A 27,157-nucleotide genomic window follows, 5' to 3' on the forward strand; every position below is an offset into this window, starting at 1 on the left:
TGAGAGTACCAGCAGCCCATGGACGTCGATGTCGGGGGCTTCAAATCTGTCGATGCAGCATGTTGTCTTTCCGACATCCATGAGTAAACCTCACGAATCCACTCGAGAAGAAGCACACACGCTTAATTTCCCTCTCCCCATATGCACGTGCATGCATGCAATAGACAAGAAAAGTTGATATCATCCTAAATTCTTTGATATTTCAAAAATTCAAAATGTTTTATAGTGTAAGCTGCCGGTCTAGTTGAAATCCGTTTTCATCATTAAATCCGTCGCGGTTAGTCCTTTGAAACTAGATTCCATGTTGGTTTTCTTCGATGACCTTTTATGAGGGCAAAAATTACCACACATGCGGTATGTAAGTTACTATATGGTGTACATAAAAGTGTTCGATGCATACAAAAATGTTACACCCAACCTTCTCCCCACATGCATATGCATGCATGGGCCACAAGACAAAAGCTAGTGTTATCCTTGATTCTCCCCATTTCACAAATTAATTTTTTTTATAACTCAAACCATCGGTCCAATTCAAAATACGTGTTCATCATTAAATCTGTGACGACAAGACCTTCAAAACTAGATCTCATGTTGGTATGTGCTGACAAATTTTTTCCAGGTCGAAAGTTACCACACGTGTGGTACGAGTTACCACACTGAAGTTACGAGGGGCATAGAAAATAGTTCCCGATCCTTCTCCCCACATGCATATGCATGTATCCATTGGAATACAAAAGTTGATGTCATCCAAACTTCTTTGCATTTCAAAAATTCAAAATCTTTTGTAGCTTAAACCGTCTGTCCAACTTAAACTAGATCATGTGTTACTATCTTTCGACGATTTTTGGGGGTCAAAAGTTAGCAGGCTAGAGGGTACATAAATTACCAGCCCCGTGGTACATAAGTTTTCCACGTTTTTTAACAAAGAAGTTACCGGGATATGTTTCAATAAAAAAATTATGGGTCAAAGTTATCATGCTGTTGTATGTAAGTTATCAGCCTTTTGGTATGTAAGTTTACCCTACTTTTACACATAAGTTATCGGGGTGTGTTTCAACAATTTACTTCCACCGGGTCAAACTCATCGTAGTATTTCTACGTAATATACATGTCTGTGGTACATAAATTAACATGTTATTCACACAAAAGTTGTCTGGTATGTTTCAATTTTTTTCTGTGTCCAAGTTAACACGGTGTTGCACGTAAGTTCCTTGGCCAGCTATGCCGGACCAAACTGCTCTCGCGCCATGTGTCCTCCTCAGCTCCATCCAAGCGCTCTGCCACGAGATGTGCCAGTGTTGCCTTCCCCTCATACTCGGCCTCGTCGGCCGCTCCTTCCGGATGAGCATCCTCTACTTCGACCAACGTTGTATGGTATTCCATCTGGAACTTCCCAAACATTTTTGTCTGGTCCTTGAGAGTTAGGATTATATAAGCAATTTGGATTATTTATGAGATTGGAGTACTGCGGTCCCTGATGTACACTCATTATTCCGGTATGACAAACAAATATATAGGTATATCTGTTAAACCATATGGTTTTACAAATATATGGTTAAATTTGTACGATTTGTAATCCCTCACATATGGTTTCACAAATATAACCATTAATTAGTATAAGCAGTAGTATAGTAGCTCAAACCTGAGAGGTAAGGGCGGTCATTTGATACAACAAATCAATTGATAAAAAGAATTGGTAAAGAGCATTAATTAGGTTGATGTTAGCAGAAGTCAAGTATAGTAGTAAAACATATATACAAGGTCATCTTTCTTCCTTTAGTTCTTACTTTCTTTGTTCTCAGTAGTAGTAAAAAGACGGACGAGAATGTAGTGTAGCTGCATTGAGACTTTGTGATTTCCATCAATAGACCACTCGGTACAAATTCTTGGGCATGCCATTAAGAACATAACTAAGATGGTTGAAAACTCCGTTAAAGACAATTCTTTGATTGATGGTTGGTTGGAGATCGATTACTTTGCTAGCTAGCTGAAATCAAATCTGCATGCTAACTTTTGATAGGTTGCCACATCTCACCATATCATCCGTAGTGATGATTTATATTATGCAAGTTGCCGATATCCTGAACATGAATCCATCTATCCGTCCTTCTTTCGTACTCCCTATTTTGTTCCTAAATATAAGATGTTTTAGATTTGATGTGGACTAAGTATGAATGGACGAACATATGTACTAAAACATCTTATTATTTCGGAACAGATGGAATAGAAAAATTGCTTTTCACTCGTGTGTAGTGTCGTTCTTGATGCATTTGTTCCCGACGCGTTCTGCTGCCGAAATTTCTGGCGAAAATTCACATGACCTGTCGAAATTTTGTACTTGTTTGTAAGGAATCAAAAGCTGTAGGGTGTTGGTTGCAAAACATTTGTCCTTGTTTGTACGGAATCAAATGTTGTAGAGTGTTGGTTGCAAAATGCCCGTCCTTGTTTGTAAGGAAACAAAAATCTTTAGGGTGTTGATTGTGAAATGGCTATGCTTCTTTGTAAGAAAATAAACATCTTTAGGCCATGTTCGTTTACTCCCCTCACCACAAGGATTGAAGGGGAATGGGGAGGTTTGAGGGGGATTTTGACTTGCAAGGGATTTAAACCCCTTCCGAACCTCTCCAACACGCATTCTCCAAACCAGGCCTCGTCATCTACTCCAAATATATTGCTTATATATTGTTGTACTCCCTACGTTCCATATTGTAGTGCATATACTCCCTCCGTTCCTAAATATTTGTCTTTTTAGATATTTCAAATGGACTACCACATACAGATGTATATAGACATATTTTAGAGTGTAGATTCACTCATTTGCCTCCGTATGTAGTCATTTGTTGAAATCTCTAGAAAGACATATATTTAGGAACGGAGGGAGTAGATTTTTAGAAAAGTCAAACCTCACAAAGTTTGACCAAGTCTGTAGAAAAAATATTTACATCTAAATCAAAAAACATATCAAATTCATCATAAGATGTAGTCTCATATTTTATATATTTGGCATTGTAGATATAAGTAGTTTTCTATGTGAGCTTGGTTGAAGTTTGCAAAGTTTGATTTTTCAAAAAGGCGATTTCCTATGCATGGTGGTAGCTACACATGCATGGTGGCAGCTACACGCCCTTTGCCATAAGTGTCTTTTTATATATATGAGGTGTCAGGTTTCTTATGGCATTGGAGCAGGTGCATTTTTGTTGTATAGAAATGACTTTTTCTCACTTCTTTTTGTCTTTTTATTACCTTTTTGACACAAGTGCCTTTCGTTGTGTAGAAAAGATATTTTCTCACTTCTCTCGGTCTCTTTGCTTACCTTTTTGGCATAATTGTCTGTTTGCTTGCGTGGGTGGTCGAAAGTCAAGATATTTTTGTTATAGCGTTATTTTTCATAGTCCAAAATAGTTTACCAAAACGATTATGGACAAAAATTGGGACCGTGCGTAGCTATCACCATGGGTAGCAAATTATTATCGTTGTCAAAAAATATGTATGCATTACATTATGAAATGGAGGGAGTATATATTTAACCCAAAAAATTGCAGCCACGATGCAAAACTGAAGGAATATTTCAACACGTCGCTCAATTTTTTTTTGACGAATATTGTTTTATATAAATTTATTATTAGTTTTATTAATAAGTAAAAAGTGAACGTGGAACGGACCTGGTTACGTATCCGAGTCGCCTCTGCCTGTCTCCTTATTTATATGCATGCAGCAGCAGCAGCATCATCATCAAGCAACGCGGGGAGGAATAGAAGAAGGAAAAGTCGGCGACTTGGGAGAATCCATGGTGCAGCGAAGGCGCGTCCTTCCCGTGGTCGTGGACGACGGCGACTGCGGGTACCTCCTCTTCAGGATCAACGTCAACCGTCTCTTCTCCTCCTCCCAGTCACAGGAGACAAAGATGCGGCGCCTCCCGGCTCCCGTCACGCGGTTCGCCACCATACCCGACAGGCCCGAGCGCATCGACTTCGCGCTGGCCGGCGGCGGCGCCACCTTGGTCGGCGTAAGCAGCCAGCACCGCACCGTCCTGCACGACGCCACGTCCGGCGTTACCTCGGCCGGGCCGGAGCTGGCGCACGACAAGGTCGGCTGCTGCTTCGTCGTCCCGATCGGCCGTCGCCGGCTCTGCGCGGTCAAGCGCCGCCACTATGACTATCCCGCCAGCCCGGACGAGCCAACTGAGCCACTCGGCGAGACCCTGATCCGCGGCCTTGGCGCCGGAGCCTGGCGCGCGCTCCCGGACCCGCCGCCCGACCTCATGCGAAGTAGACGTGGCAACCCGGCGTGCCTGCTCACCGCCTGCTTCGCCGCGGGGAAGCGCCTCTGGTTCTCGGCCAGGGACAGGGGCACCTACTCCGTCGACACGACAGCCCGCGCCGCCGATGGTTGGCGCAAGGAGGGCGACTGGCAGCTGCCGTTCCAGTGCCGCGGCCTCCTGGCCCCCGACCTGGCCCCTGGCCTCTGCTTCGGCCTCTGCCCCCGGACCACCCGCCTCTGCGCCTGCGACGTCCGGCGCTCGCCGCCGCCGGTCCGGTACGCCTGGGACGACACCCGGCCGTGCTGGCCGACGTCCTTGAGCCAAGAGAACATCGCCACCGTCGCGCGGCTCCCGGACAGCAGCCTGGCCTACCTCGGCGACGGCGAGTTCTGCATTGCGTGGACCATCGCGATCAGCGAGGACAACTCGACCATAAGTCAGCGTGCGCTCTGGTTGATGGGTGTCAAGATCGGCAAGAACTCCCCGTCGGCACCCCTCCGCCTGCTCCACCACAAGTCCTGCATCTACGAGTTGCCACGCCGTGCTCTCATGGCCTACGCTCTTCATGCTGATTGATTCGTAGTAGGAGCAGTAGATTCCTTTGTACTCCCTCGGTAAACTAATATAAGAGCGTTTAGGTCACTACTTTAGTATTCTAAACGCTTTTATATTAGTTTATAGAGAGAGTACATATTAGATTGCAGATATTGTGCTGTATTCGCGTAAAAAAGAAGAAGATATTGTACCATATGTAAAACTATTGATTATCGGAAATCTTATCTGGCTGACGTTCCCTAGGAGCCCAACCCCAGTGAACGCCTCCATCGCCATCGCACAGATCTCGACCCAAGGGCAATGCCACATCGGATGGCCGGAGGCGTACGTTGTCCGCCGACTGCCGATTCGTGTCAAACGCTCGTGTTCCTTTCTTTTCTTCCAAAAAATGCATCACGTGCCCGCGGGGCCAGACCAACTCGAGACCTCTCGCGAGAGAGCAGGGGCTTCTAGCCATTGGGCCGGAGAGGTGGCATTTGTGTTAAAACAGATTTTCTATATATAACTTGGCATTTTTTTGAAGCTTTTTTCTTTTTAAATTCATTGGGAAATCCTTTTATTTACTTTCTCACATGGCAGTTCTTTTATAAGAGGGTGGCATTTCTTATTGTAAGAGGGATGACTATTATAACAGGATGACATTCTTTTATTATAAGAGGATGGCAGTTTTATTGTATAAGATGGCATTTGTATTATTGTGAGGATGGCATTTTTATTATAAGAAGATGGCATTTGTATTATTATGAGGATGGCATTTTTATAATAAGAAGATGACAGTTTTATTTATAAGAGCATATCATTTTTATTTTATAATAGAATGCACATTTTTATTATTGTGAGGGTGGTGTTTTTATTCTAAGAGGGGTGGCATTTTCAACATTGTGAGGTGGCATTTTTTTTGCTGCCACTTTTTTCATACAAGTTTGTTGGGTGTTTTGATTAGAAACATGGCAACTTTTGTGGATTTTTTTTTATTTTTTCATTTTTTTCATGTTTACAACATGATATTTTTTTTGTATTTGGTCCATGAAATAAATAAAGATTATTAGCATGGCAATTTTGTTGGGTAACGTAGTAATTTCAAAAAATTTCCTACGCACACGCAAGATTATGGTGATGCATAGCAACAAGAGGGGAGAGTGTTGTCCACGTACCCTCGTAGACCGAAAGCGGAAGCGTTAGCACAACGCGGTTGATGTAGTCGTACGTCTTCACGATTCGACCGATCAAGTACCGAACGCACGGCACCTCCGAGTTCAGCACACGTTCAGCCCGATGACGTCCCTCGAACTCCGATCCAGCCGAGTGTTGAGGGAGAGTTTCGTCAACACGACGGTGTGGTGACGATGATGATATTCTACCAACGTAGGGCTTCGCCTAAGCACCGCTACAGTATTATCGAGGTGGACTATGGTGGAGGGGGGCACCGCACACGGCTAAAAGATCAAATCAATTGTTGTGTCTCCAAGGGGTGCCCCCTTCCCCGTATATAAAGGAGTGGAGGAGGGGGAGGGCCGGCCTCTCTATGGCGCGCCCTTGGAGGAGTCCTACTCCCACCGGGAGTAGGATTCCCCCCTTCCAAGTAGTAGGAGTAGGAGTCAAGGAAAGGGGAAAGAGAAGAGAAGGAAGGAGGGGGCGCAACCCCTCCCCCTAGTCCAATTCGGACTAGGCCTTGGGGGGCGCGCAGCCTCTCCTCTCTCTTTCCCCTAAAGCCCAATAAGGCCCATATACTCCCCGGCGAATTCCCGTAACTCTCCGGTACTCCGAAAAATACCCGAATCACTCGGAACCTTTCCGATGTCCGAATATAGTTGTCCAATATATCGATCTTTACGTCTCGACCATTTCGAGACTCCTCGGCATGTCCCCGATCTTATCTGGGACTCTGAACTACCTTCGGTTCATCAAAACACATAAACTCATAATATAACCGTCATCGAACTTTAAGCGTGCGGACCCTACGGGTTCGAGAACTATGTAGACATGACCAAGACACGTCTCCGGTCAATAACCAATACCGAAACCTGGATGCTCATATTGGCTCCCACATATTCTACGAAGATCTTTATCGGTCAAACTGCATAACAGCATACGTTGTTCCCTTTGTCATCGGTATGGTACTTGCCCGATATTCGATCATCGATATCTCAATACCTAGTTCAATCTCGTTACCGGCAAGTCTCTTTACTCGTTTCGTAATACATCATCCCGCAACTAACTCATTAGTTGCAATGCTTAAGTGATGTGCATTACCAAGTGGGCCCAGAGATACCTCTCCGACAATTGGAGTGACAAATCCTGATCTCGAAATACGCCAACCCAACAAGTACCTTCAGAGACACCTGTAGATCACCTTTATAATCACCCAGTTATGTTGTGACGTTTGGTAGCACACAAAGTGTTCCTCCGGTAAACGGGAGTTGCATAATCTCATAGTCATAGGAACATGTATAAGTCATGAAGAAAGCAATAGCAACATACTAAATGATCAAGTGCTAAGCTAACGGAATGGGTCAAGTCAATCACATCATTCTCCTAATGTTGTGACCCCGTTAATCAAATGAAAACTCATGTCTATGGCTAGGAAACATAACCATCTTTGATCAACGAGCTAGTCAAGTAGAGGCATACTAGTGACACTATGTTTGTGTATGTATTCACACATGTACTAAGTTTCCGGTTAATACAATTCTAGCATGAGTAATAAACATTTATCATGATATAAGGAAATAAATAATAACTTTATTATTGCCTCTAGGGCATATTTTCTTCAGTCTCCCACTTGCACTAGAGTCAATAATCTAGTTCACATCACCATGTGATTTAACACCAATAATTCACATCACCATGTGATTAATACCCAGAGTTCACATCGTCATGTAACCAACACCCAAAGGGTTTACAAGAGTCAATAATCTAGTTCACATTGCTATGTGATTAACAGCCAAAGAGTACTAAGGTGTGATCATGTTTTGCTTGTGAGAGAAGTTTAGTCAACGGGTCTGCCACATTCAGATCCGAATGTATTTTGCAAATTTCTATGTCAATAATGCTCTGCACGGAGCTACTCTAGCTAATTGCTCTCACTTTCAATATGTATCCAGATTGAGACTTAGAGTCATCTGGATCAGTGTCAAAACTTGCATCAACGTAACCCTTTACGACGAACCTTTTGTCACCTCCATAATCGAGAAACATATCCTTATTCCACTAAGGATAATTTTGACCGCTGTCCAGTGATATACTCCTAAATCACTATTGTACTCCCTTGCCAAAATCAGTGTAGGGTATACAATAGATCTGGTACACAGCATGTCATACTTTATAGAACCTATGGCTGAGGCATAGGGAATGACTTTCATTCTCTTTCTATCTTCTGCCGTGGTCGGGCTTTGAGTCTTACTCAATTTCACACCTTGTAACACAGGCAAGAACCCTTTTTTTTGACTGTTCCATTTTGAACTACTTCAAAATCTTGTCAAGGTATGTACTCATTGAAAAAACTTATCAAGCGTCTTGATCTATCTCTATAGATCTTGATGCTCAATATGTAAGCAGCTTCACCAAGGTCTTTCTTTGAAAAACTCCTTTCAAACACTCCTTTATGCTTTGCAGAATAATTCTACATTATTTCCGATCAACAATATGTCATTCACATATACTTATCAGAAATGCTGTAGTGCTCCCACTCACTTTTTGTAAATACAGACTTGCGGTGACTTCACTGCAAGTCTGTATAAAACTATATGCTTTGATCAACTTGTCAAAGCGTATATTCCAACTCCGAGATGCTTGCACCAGTCCATAGATGGATCATTGGAGTTTGCATATTTTGTTAGCACCTTTAGGATTGACAAAACCTTCTGGTTGCATCATATACAACTCTTCTTTAATAAATCCATTAAGGAATGCAGTTTTGTTTATCCATTTGCTAGGTTTCATAAAATGCGACAATTGCTAACATGATTCAGACAGACTTAAGCATAGATACGAGTGAGAAACTCTCATCGTAGTCAACACCTTGAATTTGTCGAAAACCTTTTGCGACATTTCTAACTTTCTGATAGTAACACTACTATCAGCGTCCATCTTCCTCTCGAAGATCCATTTAATCTCAATGGCTCACCGATCATTGGGCAAGTCAATCAAAGTCCATACTTTGTTCTCATACATGGATCCCATCTCAGATTTCATGGCCTCAAGCCATTTTTCAGAATCTGGGCTCATCATCGCTTCCAGAACAGGATTACCGTACCACTCTGGTGCGGATCTCACTTTGGTTTACCTACGAGGTTCGGTGGTAACTTGATCTGAAGTTACATGATCATCATCATTAGCTTCCTCACTAGTTGATGTAGTAGTCACAGGAACAGATTTCTGTGATGAACTACTTTTCAATAAGGGAGCAGGTACAGTTACCTCATCAAGTTCTACTTTTCTCCCACTCACTTCTTTCGAGAGAAACTCCTTCTCTTAGAAAGGATCCATTTTAAGTAACAAAGATCTTGCCTTCGGATCTGTGATAGAAGGTATACCCAATAGTCTCTTTTGGGTATCCTATCAAGACACACTTCTCCGATTTGGGTTTGAGCTTATCATGCTGAAACTTATTTCACATAAGCATCGTAACCCCAAACTTTAAGAAACGACAACTTTGGTTTCTTGCCAAACCATAGTTCATACGGTGTCGTCTCAAACGAATTTAGATGGTGCCCTTTTTACGTGAATGCAGCTGTCTCTAATGCACAACCCCAAAACTATAGTGGTAAATCGATAAGAAACATCATAGATTGCACTATATCCAATAAAGTATGGTTATGACATTCGGGCACCCCATTATGTTGTGGTGTTCCAGGTGGCACGAATTTGTGAAACTATTCCACATTGTTTTAATTTGAAGACCAAACTCGTAACTCAAATATTTGTCTCCGCGATCAGATCATAGAAACCTTATTTTCTTGTCACGATGATTTTCCACTTCACTCTGAAATTCTTTGAACTTTTTCAAATGTTTTAGACTTATGTTTCATCAAGTAGATATACCCATATCTGCTCAAATCATCTGTGAAGGTCAGAAAATAACAATACCTGTCGCAAGCCTCAACACTCATCGGATCGCATACATCAGTATGTACTATTTCCAATAAGTCAGTTGCTCGCTCCATTGTTCCGGAGAACGGAGTCTTAGTCATCTTGCCCATAAGGCATGGTCCGCAAGCATCAAGTGATTCATAATCAAGTGATTCCAAAAGCCCATCAGCATAGAGTTTCTTCATGTGCTTTACACCAATATGACCTAAACGGCGGTGCCACAAATAAGTTGCACTATCATAATTAACTTTGCATCTTTTGGTTTCAATATTATGAATATGTGTATCACTATGATCGAGATCCAACGAACCATTTTCATTGGGTGTGCAACCATATAAGGTTTTATTCATGTAAACAGAACAACAATTATTCTCTATCTTAAATGAATAACTATATTGCAACAAACATGATCAAATCATATTCATGCTCAACGCAAACACCAAATAACACTTATTTAGGTTCATCACTAATCCCGAAAGTATAGGGAGTGTGCGATGATGATCATATCAATCTTGGAACCACTTCCAACACACATCGTCACTTCACCCTTAACTAGTCTCTGTTCATTCTGCAACTCCCATTTCGAGTTACTAATCTTAGCAACTGAAGTAGTATCAAATACTTAGGGGTTGCTATAAACACTAGTAAAGTACACATCAGTAACATGTATATCAAATATACTTATGTTCACTTTGCCATCCTTCTTATCCGCCAATCACTTGGGGTAGTTCCGCTTCCAGTGACCAATCCCTTTGCAGTAGACGCACTTAGTCTCAGGCTTAGGTCCAGACTTGGGCTTCTTCACTCGAGTAGCAACTTGCTTGCCGTTCTTCTTGAAGTTCCCCTTCTTCCCTTTGCCCCTTTTCTTGAAACTAGTGGTCTTGTTAATCATCAAGACTTGATGCGTTTCTTGATTTCTACCTTCGTTGATTTCAGCATTACGAAGAGCTTGGGAATCGTTTTCGTCATCCCTTGCATACTATAGTTCATCACGAAGTTCTACTTACTTGGTGATGGTGACTAGAGAATTCTGTCAATCACTATTTTATCTGGAAGATTAACTCCCACTTGATTCAAGCGATTCTAGTTCCCAGACAATCTGAGCACATGCTCACTGCTTGAGCTATTCTCCTCCATCTTTTAGCTATAGAACTTGTTGGAGACTTCATATATGTCAACTCGGGTATTTTCTTGAAATATTAACTTCAAATCCTTGAACATCTCATATGGTCCATGACGTTTAACACGTCTTTGAAGTCGATTCTAAGCTGTTTAAGCATGGTGCACTAAACTATCAAGTAGTCATCATATTGAGCTAGCCAAACGTTCATAACGTCTGCATCTGCTCCTGCAATAGGTCTGTCACCTAGCGGTGCATCAAGGACATAATTCTTCTGTGCATCAATGAGGAAAATCCTCAGATCACGGATCCAATTCGTATCATTGCTACTAACATCTTGCAACTTAGTTTTCTCTAGGAACATATCAAAAATAAAACAGGGGAGCTAAACGCGAGCAATTGATCTACAACATAGATATGCAAATACTACCAGGACTAAGTTCATGATAAATTTAAGTTCAGTTTAATCATATTACTTAAGAACTCCCACTTATATAGACATCCCTCTAATCTTCTAAGTGATCACGTGATCCAAATGAACTAAACCATAACCGATCATCACGTGAAATGGAGTAGTTTTCAATGGTGAACATCACTATGTTGAACATATCTACTATATGATTCACGCTCGACCTTTCGGTCTCAGTGTTCTGAGGCCATATCTGGATATGCTAGGCTCGTCAAGTTTAACTTGAGTATTCCGCGTGTGCAAAACTGGTTTGCACCCGTTGTAGATGGACGTAGAGCTTATCACACCCGATCATCACGTGGTGTCTGTGCATGACAAACTTTGGCAACGGTGCATACTCTGGGAGAACACTTTTATCTTGAAATTTAGTGAGAGATCATCTTATAAAGCTACCGTCGAACTAAGAAAAATAAGATGTATAAAAGATAAACATCACATGCAATCAAAAAATTTGTGACATGATATGGCCATCATCATCTTGTGCCTTTCATCTCCATCTCCAAAGCATTGTCATGATTTCCATCGTCACCGACATGACACCATGATCTCCATCATCTTGATCTACATCAATGTGTCGTGTAGCGACCAGACCTCAAACAGTCTGATCTCTGTGCTCCAGTGTCATCCCTGGATCAGTAATGCTGACACCACACAATACTCGAAGGATTTATAGCAGAGTAGCAATCACACACTTATTACATCGAGCGTCTCAAAAGAGAACTTAATACAATAAATATGGCTTAAGGCCATCTAATAACGATAACAGCGGAAGGCTTGGAAGATAAGTGAGTCCATCAACTCCAACGGCATCACTGAGTATAGAACCACGACCTAAAAACTCCTTAATCGTCGTCTGAAAAGTCTGCAACATTAATGTTGCAGCCCGAAAACGGGTCAGCACATGGAATATGCTGGCAATGTAACACAAAGAGAGTAATGGAATGAAACAGCTATACTATATGCATATTTGGCTGGTGGAAAGCTCTACGGTTACAGTTTTGCGTAAAGCCAATTTTTCCCTACTTCAAAGGAATAAATTTATTTAACTATCATGGTAGTTGTTAAACATTGAGAATGGTTGACAGCATTCTCAATCTCAATTAAGAATCATCATTAAACAAACCCAACAAAATTAATTTAGAGTAACATGTTGAGATTCACATGATAATCCAGGTATTAGATACTCAAAATGTCCATAACCGCGGACACGGCTAACCATGATTAGTTTATTACACTCTGCAGAGTTTTGCGCACTTTCCCCACAAGACTCGATCGCCTCCGTTTGGTTTCTCGCACTACAAGGTGTTTGAGAAGACGGATGACCAAGACATAGTCTTTCAGAAGCGCTTGCACCTTACGTCCGGGTAGACCGTACCACCTACATCCCCTACATCTGCTAGTCTACCACTATAAGAGTTCGCACAACTTACTCAACTATGCTAGAGCCCATAATAGCTTGTGGCTGCACACGGAAGTTTCTAGCATGAATAATCTCATGATCCCTTTGAGCCTGGGTGGCGGTCCAAAAGAAAACAGGCAAGTCCTGGAATACCCAGGTGCCTCAATCCACCTAGATGTGTGTTTAAGTTGCCACCTTAGATAAACCATTAATTAACAAAACTCACATCTATCATGGATATCACTCACCCAATCCACGTCTACTAGCATAGCATGGCATAATAAGCAAACGTAGAATTAACTCCCAAATTCAAATTCACTATCTCTTCAGAATCAATGCAAATTCACCGAATGCTTCGTAGCTTCGTGGAATTTTGCTGCTTACATTGCAAATACTTGATCCTTGATAGCTATGCTATATTGATCATGCCAATAAATGTTTGGAGACAGGAAACATCATGTACAAGTTAATATATAGAAAATATTTTTTACACGCCACTAGCTCCAAGGAATTGTTTCCTCTACTTGAAACACATAGGTGAGTGTTTGATACTCCTTTAATCATGTATCTCCTTACTGAAACTGAATGCAGTTTTTGTTGGCTTAGGGGAATGTCTGCACCAATCCACCACACTCGAATTAGGGGATCACATACAATGTGGTGGCAAAAATTGAGGTGATGATCCATCAGGTTCGCCTCATATTTGTTTTTGTGAATGACTTAATTGGTCCCAGACACTTTTTGTGGCATAGAAAATATCGTGTTCACCGGTCAGCCGCCTGCTCCGCAATTGACTCCCTGCAGTTATTGACCCAACACATTGATTGTTCTACCCCATATACCCACTTCATTCTTGCCCTAATATATTAACCTACTGTCATGTTGATCCGTTTATCTATTTTGAGCATATGTGGCATGGTCTACAAGGCATTCAGTTTAGATTTTTCTTATCATGGATTTAGTTTTTTATTGTAGTTTGTGGGGTTATTTTAGTTACTAGCTTGCAACGATTCAGTTTATCCACTGCTACTCCTAGAGGGTGCATTTGAATGATGAGAAGGTGGAAGTTAATAACTTCATATGGTTATCTGATTTCTCTACGAGTGATTTCCTTTTCTTTTGTTCGGGCAAGCTTGATTTATATGCGCTCACATGGTTAATGCTCTCTTGCAGTATATGCATGCAAGGCACTGTTTGGGTTGGCTTGCATTTATGGGTATGTGATAAATCTGAAAGAAACTTATGCCATGTATATAATGTACTACCTGGAGTTTTTGCAGACGTTGAATGTAGAACCCTTGAAATTTTTCTTATGTACTTCCAATTTTCTCCGAGCAAAGACGTTTAACCTACTTAAGGACAAACATACATATATTTCCACAAATTATTTTATGATCCATGTCATAAGAGTCTTTCTATCTACCAAACTATATACTTGTCATGAACTGGAGTTTTTTGGTTTTCCTTTTGTGTACATATTGTGTATGAAATTGTTCTTTTAGAGAAAGGAAAATTTTAGTATGCTAAATACTTGTCATGAACTGGAGTTTTTTGGTTTTTCCTTTTGTGTACATATTGTGTATGAAATTGTTCTTTTAGACAAAGGAAAATTTAGTATGCTAAATAAGAGGACATACTTAGAAAATGTTACATTAATTTGTTTACATTATAGCTTTTGTTCAGTTGATTGAGTTTCATGGTGCATGTGGATAAACTGAATCGTTGGCAATAGTTCAAGGAAGATTCAGGGGTTGAGCATTAGGTACGCTGCAATCATGTTGATGCTCCTCAAGATCATGCCGCCATTATTGTTATCCTTCAGAGGGAACTTGACCTACTAATCAACAATGAATTTTATTGGTAATAAACCAACATCCTACAATTCTACAATCAAATTTTAGTTGACTGTTGTCTTACTATATATTGTAGGTAATTTTTGTTCTTATATTTTTATGGGCCTTAAGATTAACTTATCGTTATTCCATTTTACAATCCCAAAGCATGTAAAAATATTACTTCCTCCGTCCCATAATTCATGTCGTGGATTTAGTTCAGTTGAAAGATTCATTGTGGATTCACTAGATTCATGGTATCATTTTAAGACAGATTTATGGCTATGTCATACAATACGTAGGTAGGCGTGTATGATTCTTTTTCAGTAAAAAGTATTGGTGCAGAGCTAGAAGAAAACCTTGAGATGGTCCAACTTTTTGTAAGTGTGCTATTGTTAGATAGTGATTTGTATGGTATCTCGTATTTTCCTATGATTATACGTGTGTTACACGTGCACGCTTACTAGTCTCTTCAAGTTCTAACAAATACACAATTAACTCGACCAATTTATTTCTCTTTTCATCATTAGCATCATTTATAGGCTCAACCATAACTCTTTCAAGCTCTCTGTGAGCTTTCCTTAACCGCTTCTTCGACTTCTTAAGGACCCGATGGTCCCAATCATGGGAGCGCGCATGCATCTTGTTTAGTTTTTCTTATATATTCGTCAGATTTGGATAAGTTGCAGCCTTTGTCCACGCCTCCCTCCCACCGGCGGGGTCGAAACCCCACACGAATCGTTATTTTTCTGTCACGAGAGCAGCCCACTCACGACCCGCGACGCAACCGCCCCCCCCCCTCAACAGGAACCGACCTCGCCAGTCAGGTCCCCGCCAGCCCGGCACCCCCACGCAAGCAAAAGAGTCTCCCCCTCCGTCTCTCTCCCCACGTCTCCCCACTTCTCTGAAGAATGCTCGTGTGCTGCTCCCCACGTCTCTACTGATGATTAATTGGTGACTTAAAGTAAAGCATCTGATCGAGGTAACAAAACACTGATTGCAGTACATGATTAGTTAGACTGCTTAGCTCTGATTTTATTTTATTTTAAGTCACCATTTCCACTTGATCTATGCATATTTTATACTTACCATACTATAGAGTTAAGAGTATAATTTTTCATTACTTATTTGGCATACTTAACCACATAAAAAGGTTAAATATAATTTGTGTTTTTATTTTATTAAATATTTGTAATGTTTATGATTGAAAAATACTCATGTGTTAGGCTGAATTCAATTTTTACTTTATAAAAAATTTATTTTTTGATACTTTTTTAAATTATATTGTTTATACATATCTATGCTAGACATCTCTAAAACAAATGGTTTAGCAAATATTGCAATAGTGGTTTAACCAGATATTTTCCCACTCCGGCTAGGGGCGGGAGCTCCTATACGGCGCTTCGCGCTCCTGGCGGAGTCGAACTTATCACATCGTGTTGTCATACAGGTGCCACAAGCCATACGAGCTACTTGTCGTTGTTTCTTAGTAGCAGAGGCGAAAACATAATAACTGGGCCGCAGCGCTATTTTATTCATATATTGTACCACTTAAATTTTTTTGAATCGATTGGAAAAAACATTGTGATTTTGAAAAATGTTTTCATCGATTTCGTAAAAAAGTTCATCAAATTTGAAAGAAAAGTTCATCAATTTTGAAAAAAGTTCACCGGATTTTAAAAAAAGTTCACCGGATTTGAAAAAAGTTCACCGGATTTGAAAAAAAGTTCACCGGGTTTGGAAAAAAATTCACCGAATTTGAAAAAAGTTCATCGATTTCAACAAAACTTCATCGAATTCAAAAAAAGTTCATCGAATTTGAAAAAGAGTTCACTAAATGCGAAAAAATAGAATTAGAAAAAAAAATGTCCGACGAATTTGAAATTTTCTTTAAAAAAATACTCACACATTTAAGAAAAGAAAAAAGGAAAGCTTCGCGAATAGAAAGGAATAAAAGGGTGGAAAGAAGAGAGATTGCATGACCCATGGTGGTGTCCTAGTGGTTACTTCGATTTGCTTTCTATCGACTAGTCTTGAGTTCGAATCTGGGTCCCGTTGCTTTTCTTATCCTTTTCAGAAAAGAAAAAGGTAGAATGGGCCGGCCCAGCTCGGACTGCTGCAGGCGCGCGTTTGCAGATTGCACTGTAACGGGCGCCTGCTAGACGAATCTTTTTTTCTTTCTCTCTCTCAGGACAGAGATCGGCCAGTCCACAAAAAGAACTGATCCACCGACCTCACATCGCGGCCCGGCCCGTCAGATACCCACGTGATAACCCACAAGTATAGGGGATCGCAACAGTTTTCAAGGGTAGAGTATTCAACCCAAATTTATAGATTCGACATAAGGGGAGCCAAAGAATATTTGAAAGTATTAGCAGCTGAGTTGTCAATTCAAGTAACAGCAATGATAACAGTGATAGCAGTAATTTTGTAGCAAGTGTAACAGCGATAATAGCAGTACTAACTTAGCAAATAAAATATAAGATAAATTCGTAGGCATTGGATCGGCGACTTGTTGGATGATATTCATCATGGGACAGTCACTGAAGGAAATATGCCCTAAAGGCAATAATAAAGTTGTTATTTATATTTCCTTATATCATGATAAATATTTATTATTCATGCTAGAATTGTATTAACCGCAAACTTAGTATATGTGTGAATACATAGACAAACAGAGTGTCACTAGTATGCCTCTACTTGACTAGCTTGTTGAATTAAAGATGGTTAAGTTTCCTAGCCATAGACATGAGTTGTCATTTGATTCACGGGATCACATCATTAGAGAATGATGTGATTGACTTGACTCATTCCGTTAGCTTAGCATTCGATCGTTTAGTATATTGCTATTGCTTTCTTCATGACTTATACATGTTCCTGTGACTATGAGATTATGCAACTCCCAAATACTGGAGGAACACTTTGTGTGCTACCAAATGTCACAACGTAACTGGGTGATTATAAAAGGTGCTCCACAGGTGTCTCCGATGGTACTTGTTGAGTTGGCATAGATCGAGATTAGGATTTGTCACTCCGATTGTCGGAGAGGTATCTCTGGGCCCTCTCGGTAATGCACATCACTATAAGCCTTGCAAGCAATGCAACTAATGAGTTAGTTGCGGGATGATGTATTACGAAATGAGTAAAGAGACTTGCCAGTAATGAGATTGAACTAGGTATTGAGATACCGACGATCGAATCTCGGGCAAGTAACATACGATGACAAAGGGAACAACGTATGTTGTTATGTAGTCTGACCGATAAAGATCTTCATAGAATATGTAGGAGCCAATATGAGCATCCATGTTCCGCTATTGGTTATTGACCGGAAACGAGTCTTGATCATGTCTACATAGCTCTCGAACCCGTAGGGTTCGCACGCTTAACGTTCGGTGACGACCGGTAATATGAGTTTATGTGTTTTGATGTACCGAAGGTAGTTCGGAGTCCCGGATATGATCACGGACATGACGATGAGTTTCGAAATGGTCGAGACATAAAGATCGATATATTGGATGACTATGTTTGGACTTCGGAAGGGTTCCGGGTAAGTTCGGACAAATACCGGAGTACCGGGGGGTTACCGGAACCCCCCAGGGAGTGTAATGGGCCTATTGGGCCTTAGTGGAGAAGAGGAGGGGCTGCCAGGGCAGGCCGCGCGCCCCCTCCCCCTCTAGTCCAAATTGGACAAGGAGGGGGGCGGCGCCCCCCTTTTCTTCCCCCTCTCTCCTCCTTCCCTCTCTCCTACTCCTACTCTTGGATGGGTTGGAGTCCTACTCCTGGTGGGAGTAGGACTCCCCTTGGGGTGCGCCTAGGAGGGCCGGCCCCTCCCCCTCCTCCACTCCTTTATATACGGGGAAGGGGGGCACCCCATAGACACAAGTTGATCAGTTGATCTTTTAGCTGTGTGCGGTGCCCCCTCCATCATAATCCACCTCGGTCATATCGTAGCAGTGCTTAGGCGAAGCCCTGCGCCGGTAGCATCATCATCACCGTCATCACGCCATCGTGCTGACGGAACTCTCTCTCGAAGCTCTGCTGGATCATGAGTTCGAGGGACGTCATTGAGCTGAACGTGTGCTGAACTCGGAGGTGCCGTGCATTCGGTACTTGAATCGGTCGGATCGTGAAGACGTACGACTACATCAACCGCGTTGTCATAACGCTTCCGTTTTCGGTCTAAGAGGGCATGTGGAAAACACTCTTCCCTCTCGTTGCTATGCATCACCATGATCTTGCGTGTGCGTAGGAATTTTTTTGAAATTACTACGTTCCCCAACTGTGGCATCCGAGCCGGGTTTATGCATAGATGTTATATGCACGAGTAGAACACAAGTGAGTTGTGGGCGATACAAGTCATACTTTGATTCGGCGGTATTGTTGGATGAAGCGGCCCGGACCGACATTACGCGTACACTTACGCGAGACTGGTTCTATCGACGTGCTTCGCACACAGGTGGCTGGCGGGTGTCAGTTTCTCCAACTTTAATTAAATCGAGTGTGGCTACACTCGGTCTTTGAGAAGGTTAAAACAGCACATACTTGACGAAATATCGTTGTGGTTTTGATGCGTAGGTAAGAATGGTTCTTGCTCAGCCCGTAGCAGTCACATAAAACTTGCTATAATTTTTCCAACTTTGTCTCGGTTTTCACTTTTGTTTTCTTTCTTTTTTTCTTCAGTTTTTTTGTTTCTTTCTCGATTATCTTCTTTTTTTTCTTCTTATTTCTTTGTTTCCTTTTTTTGTTTTTTCTTGATTTTAAGTGCACATTCAACATTTTTCGTATACATTAGAAACATTTTTATACACACGTTAAACCTTTTTTAAATACATGATTCACAATTATTTGAAATCTTATATTTTTTGATGTCTACTTTTTTTCCATACACTTTTTACATTTTTGATAGAAAAATGTGAAATGAAATAAGAAAAAAAGCCTGAGGCTATGACCTCCCGTGCGGCTGGGCCGGTCTATCTGGCGCTCTGCTTCACGCGAGGGTTCACGACATCTCGAGCTGATGATACTGGGGTTCATCATCTATTCTGTGGGTGCCCCTGCTCGATGCTCGTGTGCGTCAAAACAAGGTGGTTTCGCTAAAGCTGACGCACGAATGGGTCGGCCCTGCCTGCAAACGAAGCTGGCCAGCTGGGATACTAATTGTGTACATCCTAAAAACGGCGTTTGTTTTTAAGTACCAATCCAATTGGTAGATCCGGGGTTTTTCAACATTTTCCATTAATTCTTGGAAAAATGAAAATCTTAAATATGCGAACAATGTCCGAAAATCTTACGGCAATTTCGAATATTCTTGTTCTTTTAAACATAAACTATGTTTTTCAAAAATTGAACAAACTTTTGAAATCTGAATACTTTTTTTGTACCCCGAACAATTTTTAGAAAGCGAATTTAGAATACACATTGAACATTTTCTTAGTATAGGGTGAACATTATTCAAATACACATTGAACATTTTTTTAAATATGCTGAACTTTTTTTGAATGCATGCTGAACAAAATTTCTCTACATGATGAACATTTTTTATACACACTGAACATTTTTTCAATGTATGGTGAACAATATTCAAATACACATAGAACATTTTTTTAAAAATACGATGAACTCCTTTGGAATGCATGCTGAACAAAATTTCTATATATGATGAACATTTGTTTATACACATTGAACATTTTTTTCAATGTATGGTGAACACTTTTCTTCAATACGGTAAACAAAAAATTGGAATTCAAAACTATTTTTGAAACGTGAACAAAATTCGAAAACATGAACAAAATTTGGAATTTCAAAAAACATTTTCTGAAAAGTCAAACGAATTTCAAAAAATCTAAACATATTTTGGATATTTTGAATTTATGGAAAACGGAAAAAGAAGAAGAAAAAAGAAACACAAAAAGTAGAAAAAAAAGAGAAGAAAGGGGATAAGAAAGAAGAAAAAAGAAAACATTTACTAAAAGTAATGAAGAAAACCGAAAAAACAAAACAGAAAAAACCCGGTTCAGGGAACATTCTGGAAGTTTCACAAAACCAGTTCCTCGCTCCAAGTGGGCCGGCCCATATCGTGTCGATCGGTTTGTTTGCTTGAGCGAAGCGGCGAGAGCTTGACGCTCGCGCGCGTCATATAGGAATCGCCCTATTCTGCTGCCCTGTACCACAGACCCATCAATGTTGCAAATCCTAGCTTGACATGAGGCTTTATCTCTAGCTAAAGATGTCTCAATCTCAAAGATTGTTATTGCATGTGACTCCAAAACAGTGGCGAATGACATCTTGGGAGGGAAGAGGAAACACTTATGAGGCCATCGTTAAGGAATTCACTACTAGGGCTAGTAAGTTAGATCGCCGCTTAGTTACTCTTGAAGGTAGAGCTTCGAATTCGGAAGCTCATTTATTTACTTGCCAAACACTCAATTTTGCTAGGCCCACTTGTGGATTATTACTCCGCATGACCCTTGTTGTATTTCCTTAAACATCCACGTTGATCAATAAAGCGCTGGCAAATCTAAAAAAAATTCTAGCTATAATTTTTATTGAGCGGTAAGTCTCGCTATAATAAAGCAAGACACAGGGGGCGCCCGCCTCATGAATCGTTTTTTTTTTCTGTATCTCTATCAGGCCCGAGAGCGGCCCACGCACGGCCGAGAAAACACCCCCGATCCACCGACCTCGCATCGCGGGCCGGCCTGCCAGGTACCCACGCCACGCGCAAAAGGCAAAAGAGTCTCCTCCCCCTCCGAATCTCTCTCTCTGCTGCTGCTGCTGCTCCCCACGTCTCCAACCCCCACATCCAGCTAGGGTTTCGCAGCTTCTCCGATGGCGGCGGCGGCGGGCGGCGCGACGACGTCGACGAGGCGCGGGCCGGGCGGCGGCGGCCGGCCGATGGACGACGAGAACCTGACCTTCGAGACCTCGGCGGGGGTGGAGGTGGTCGGCAGCTTCGACGCCATGGGGATCCGCGAGGACCTGCTCCGCGGCATCTACGGCTACGGCTTCGAGAAGCCCTCCGCCATCCAGCAGCGGGCCGTCATCCCCATCATCACCGGCCGCGACGTCATCGCGCAGGCCCAGTCCGGCACCGGCAAGACCTCCATGATCTCCCTCTCCGTCTGCCAGGTCATCGAGACCAACGTCCACGAGTAAGTCGCCCATCCCCTCCCCTCCCCTCCCTCTGCCACCGTCGCCGGATTGTCGGATTGCTTGCTTGCTTGGCCGATTGGTCGGCCAAGGACTCGCTAGATTTTAGGGTTTGTATTTAGCTGATGCTCGTCTTGGACTGCCATGCCCCGCTGATAGAGCTGGTCTCATTAGCGCCCGCGTGGATTCATTCGTGCCGTGCTCTCGATTTTGCGGCGGGATGTGTGATTTCGGCCTAGGTTTGTGGAATCTGTTCAAACATTAGAGTCCAACTGCCTGTTTACTGTCATTTAACCCTTTTATGCACCAGCTTTCCATGATGCATATGCACTCGATCCAAAATAGATTTGTGGAACCTGTTACTAAAACCAATGCATTGTATCACCCCCTGCGAATGGGCTATACAATTTACACTCTGTTGACCTTGTGCCTTGTCAGTTTTACTGCCTGTCACGATACTGTTTACACGCCACTTGCTCTGAAAGAGTGAAGCTGAAGTCGATATTCGATTCTGTAGGGTGCAGGCGCTGATACTGTCGCCAACTAGGGAACTTGCGACGCAAACAGAGAGGGTGATGCAGGCTGTTGGTAACTTCATGAGCGTCTCTGTGCATGCCTGTGTTGGTGGCAAAAGTATCGGCGAGGATATTAGGAAGCTCGAGTCTGGAGTGCATGTTGTTTCAGGCACCCCGGGCAGAGTATGTGACATGATCAAGAGAAGGACCCTTCGCACAAGAGCCATCAAGCTCCTAGTCCTGGTTAGTTTGCTCTTGTCATACTGCATTTCTTTTAAAATAAATTTGGCCAAGTTCAACGATTCTAACATGGTTGATTTCATAACAGGACGAAGCCGATGAGATGTTGAGCAGAGGTTTCAAGGATCAGATATATGATGTCTACAGATATCTTCCCCCAGAACTTCAGGTCCGTCTTTGAACTACTTATCTGTGTAATTTATCAGTCTTCAGGCTTTTCACTGCATAATTCAAGTTGTCACCTGACTTTAATTTTTCTCTCTATATATCACCTTTCTGTCTTGATTCTTTCATTGAGAAACACGAATATCTTGCACCGTTTTCGACTGTAATCATCTTGCTGTAGCTAGCAATGCATGTCATTGTTACTAGTTAGCTGCCCGTGCGTTGCTATGAAAGATAAAATTTCCTAAAAAGAAAGCTAAGGAAGATAAAACATGTATAGAAACATGTTATTAAAATTCATTATATTTTGTGAGTCATCAACCACGCACCTGTTGGATTCTTATAAATGCCCCTTTTTATCTCTAGCCTCTAGTTACGTCCTCCATGCATCTTTTTTTATCTCTAGCCTCTAGTTACGTCCTCCATGCATCTTTTTTACCTCTGTCTTTTACACTCCTCTTCTACCCTCTACCATGGTGGCAATATTATGGTGAAATCTTCTTTGCAAAAACAGTAGACCTCTACTTTTAATTGAGCTATTGCCATAGACCTAACAGTTGCTCGCCCCTGAAATAATAAGGACAATAATGGACCAAGGGCACGGAACTGCATCATCCAGTAAAGATCAAGGCATACACTTCAATCACAATCACAATCACAATCAAAAAACTAATCCATGCTGACGAGGCAACTGAAGGTGTTACTTCTGTTACTACATGCAGACAGTATACGGAAACTCGCGAGGAAATGAAAGAACTAGTTAAGTTTGTTTCTGCACAGAATAGAGCCCTAACTCTGATAATTAATTTACTTAATTCAGGGATTTCACTGTTGTCTGTGTTTCTCCCTTATCTGAAACCTATACAACAATTCCTCTCTTGGGACCTCATCAGGCAAACAACACAAATGTCCATAACTTCCAACAACATTACTCTGCAGATATGATGGTTGCCCACTAATATAACTATAGACATGTAGCTCAGCCCAAAGCATTTTAATAAGCTATTCTAGCAGCAGGATATCTAATACCATGGTATCAACTTACAAACTCCAAGTCCTAGGCTTAGCCTATCCACTGCTGCTGCCCCCTTTCTGCCATTCCTCTCTGATCAGTGCAAGCTGCAAGCAGCCAAGCACACATTCAGCACTTAACAGAGCAAGCAAACCAAGTTAGAGAAAACACAGAGAAGTGAAAGGGTACCTGCTGGCGCAAAGGAAGTGTTAATTATGCCTAGGCCCTTTTTATGTGACTTGATCATCCTAGGCTTTTGGAATAATGTTTTGAGTAGATGTAAAGATCACACTATATGCATGTTTAAAGCTTGTCAAATAAAGGTTAATTATCTATCATTGGGTTGTTTAATTGCATGATTATCTAACTGTTTAGTGCTCAATGTCAATGCAGCATATAGCTATAGACAATATAAATAAATAGAATAGAACCTTGCCAAACAGTAATGGATAGGAGAGCTCTAGAAATAGCCACATGAAACATCATCAAATGTGCTTTTTATAGGAGTTAGAGATATATGGGGACAGATTGGGGTGCTCCTCTGTTTTGCGTTTCCTTCTATTATTCATCAGTATTACATCAGGTGAACATTTCCTCAAGCAGTGAAATGTAATGGGAAAATTAGCCTTTTCGAATTAATATTAACATGAGCACGAGTCTGATGACTAGAAATAGTTGATCTCCATGGCAGAGATCTCATGCTTTTCAAATTGTGTATTCTTGTACCACACAGGTTGTTTTGATCTCTGCAACCCTGCCCCATGACATCTTGGAGATAACTAGCAAGTTCATGACTGATCCAGTCAGGATCCTTGTAAAACGTGATGAGTTGACCCTAGAGGTAAATACTGCCACTTGTTTTGTTTACTGTGTGTTATCTTATTTGGCACTTACCTTTTCCATGTCATGTTTGCAGGGCATCAAACAATTCTTTGTTGCTGTTGAGAAAGAGGAATGGAAGTTTGATACACTGTGCGATCTTTATGATACACTTACAATCACCCAAGCTGTCATTTTCTGCAACACTAAGAGAAAGGTAATGCGTAGCTCAGTTGAATGATTCTTGTTATTCATATGATTGCCCCTGGTGAATTGCTGTTATTTGAAGTACTCTGCTCTACTCCAGTTAGCATTTGTCGACACCAATTTTCTTGTTTATCCTTATTGACATGGCATATGCATATCACTTTGTCGCTGAATCTACAAGTTGATCATTTTCTCCTGTTCTGTGTTGATCAGTGCTAGAATTTAAGTCTATCACTATATTTTGGGTTTGCTATCGGTTACACTATTAAATTGTAGTGATGTGCTTCTTTGACTTGAGAAGTATTATAAAACCATGTGCAGCTTTGTCAATTATGTCCAATTGCCATAATTGATGGTTCACAGCTTGCTAAAGCGATAGTTGTCTTTTGGCCAGGTGGATTGGCTTACTGAAAGGATGCGCACCAACAACTTCACGGTGTCAGCTATGCACGGTGACATGCCTCAGAAGGAAAGGGATGCGATCATGAGTGAGTTCAGGGGAGGCATGACCCGTGTTCTGATCACGACCGATGTTTGGGCTCGAGGGCTGGATGTCCAGCAGGCAAGTCTTGTTTGCCAGTTTTAGCTTTCACTTGTTGGTTAGCTTCAAGCACGCTGTTGCATGATGATGCTCATCTTTGATTACTGACTTGAATCTGTTTGGATTTGTTTCAGGTCTCTCTTGTCATTAATTACGATCTCCCAAACAACCGTGAGCTTTACATCCATCGTATTGGTCGCTCTGGGCGTTTCGGGCGCAAGGTAAAGTTCTCACCCCTGCTTCATAACTCAAGTTAGTTTAGACTAGAGAATTTTGGTTATAGTTTCTGTGTTGCTAAAAACAATTAAAAGATAATGCTGTCTCAGTAAAGAAAACAATTGGAGTAAATTCAGTGATTCAACACTTTTGATTAAAAGCTCTTGTCGGAAGTGAATATGCAAGGCTTGACTAATCTTAACAAAATGTTTATTCTCTGCATCCCAAATGCTGCCTACTCTTGACTTGCATGAAAATTTTCCGTGTGCCATGACTGCAGGGTGTGGCGATCAACTTTGTGCGCAAGGACGACATCCGTATCCTTCGGGACATCGAGCAGTACTACAGCACGCAGATCGATGAGATGCCCATGAACGTCGCTGATCTTATCTGAGCTTTGGACCGGATCGATCCCTCCCTCTCTTTGTCTCGGTGCGTGTGGGGATTTGGTTGCGATGCTTGGCTGTATTTCTGGTGCTGTAACTTGAGATTTCTTTTGTTGCTTTGGGAACATGGGAAGTGTATATATTCTTTCTTGGATTGACTAGCTCATGTAAAACACTCTTTTGTTGTTCCGCTATCTTCTGATTTGGACGCCGCCATGACAGACAAACACTCTGTTCATTTCGATTTTGATATTATTAGATTTTGTTTCAGTGTTTTGGTTAATGCCTCGATTTGTGTGACTTGCTAAATCCCATTTGATTTGGATGTTGGGAATGTTGCTGTGTTTGCTGCCATCTATATCTGCACCTCTGTTCTAAATAAAATCTTGAAAAATTATCATGTTGAGAACAAGTACTAGTGACGCGGTTGGTAGGCTGCATCAAGCAAACCAGGCTCTGGCGGACTAATTTGCAATTTACACTCTGCTTGATGTAGCCAATCAAACGACGTGCAGAACATGTTCGTTTGGACCAAAACGAACAAAAACGTCGGCCCAACATAGAGACCCATTCTCATTTTATATTCGCTCAGACACATTTCGATCCCATATTTGCGGATGTTTCCTGTGCCCGTCTCATTTGCCTTTGTCCGGGCCTAGCCAACCTCTCACCCACCCACCTCTCTCTTTTAGTTTATCTACTGGCCCACCATCTCTCTCTCCAGCTACCCCCTACGCCTAACCGCTCCCCATCGCCGCCCACCCTGGTCGCGTGCCCGGCCATCGCCGCCCCTGGTCGCTCATCCGGCCGCGGGCTGGATCCGTGCCGAGGTGGGTGTCGGCCCCGCAGCACCTCGCCGGCCCCACCACCACCTACACGATCGGCAGACGGACCTGCGCAGGAGCTCCTCCGCGGCGACGCTCGTCCTCGCAGGCATAGGCGTGCAGGTGCCCTTCGTCTCGACTGGCGAAGCCCTGACATCTTCAATTGTTTAAAAGAAATGCTACGTCCGCTCGACATGGGTATGCCTGCATTGGGAGAACATGCCGACGCAAAACAAAAAGTGGAGAAAAGTGTTAGTTAGGCTGACCCAAACGGACGAAAAGTAGACAAAATTCGTGTCCCTTTGGGTCGATCCGTTGGAGGTGCTCTTACACTTAGAGCAACCACAATAAGGTTA

The 27,157-nt window shown here is 42.0% G+C and overlaps 1 protein-coding gene across 1 annotated transcript; it reads left to right on the top strand.

The window, feature by feature from the left end:
• Positions 1-21,486: 21,486 nt before the first annotated feature.
• On the top strand, positions 21,487-26,260 carry LOC119318710 (eukaryotic initiation factor 4A-III homolog B-like). The gene is made up of 8 exons (XM_037593300.1): positions 21,487-21,878; positions 22,394-22,634; positions 22,720-22,800; positions 24,542-24,649; positions 24,725-24,844; positions 25,229-25,396; positions 25,510-25,596; positions 25,872-26,260. Exons 1-8 carry the CDS (start codon positions 21,556-21,558, stop codon positions 25,983-25,985), a joined length of 1,242 nt encoding a protein of 413 aa, XP_037449197.1. The 5' UTR covers positions 21,487-21,555; the 3' UTR covers positions 25,986-26,260.
• The last annotated feature ends 897 nt before the right edge of the window (positions 26,261-27,157 follow it).

This window comes from Triticum dicoccoides, chromosome 6A (assembly GCF_002162155.2).
Source record: "Triticum dicoccoides isolate Atlit2015 ecotype Zavitan chromosome 6A, WEW_v2.0, whole genome shotgun sequence".
NCBI lineage: Eukaryota > Viridiplantae > Streptophyta > Magnoliopsida > Poales > Poaceae > Triticum > Triticum dicoccoides.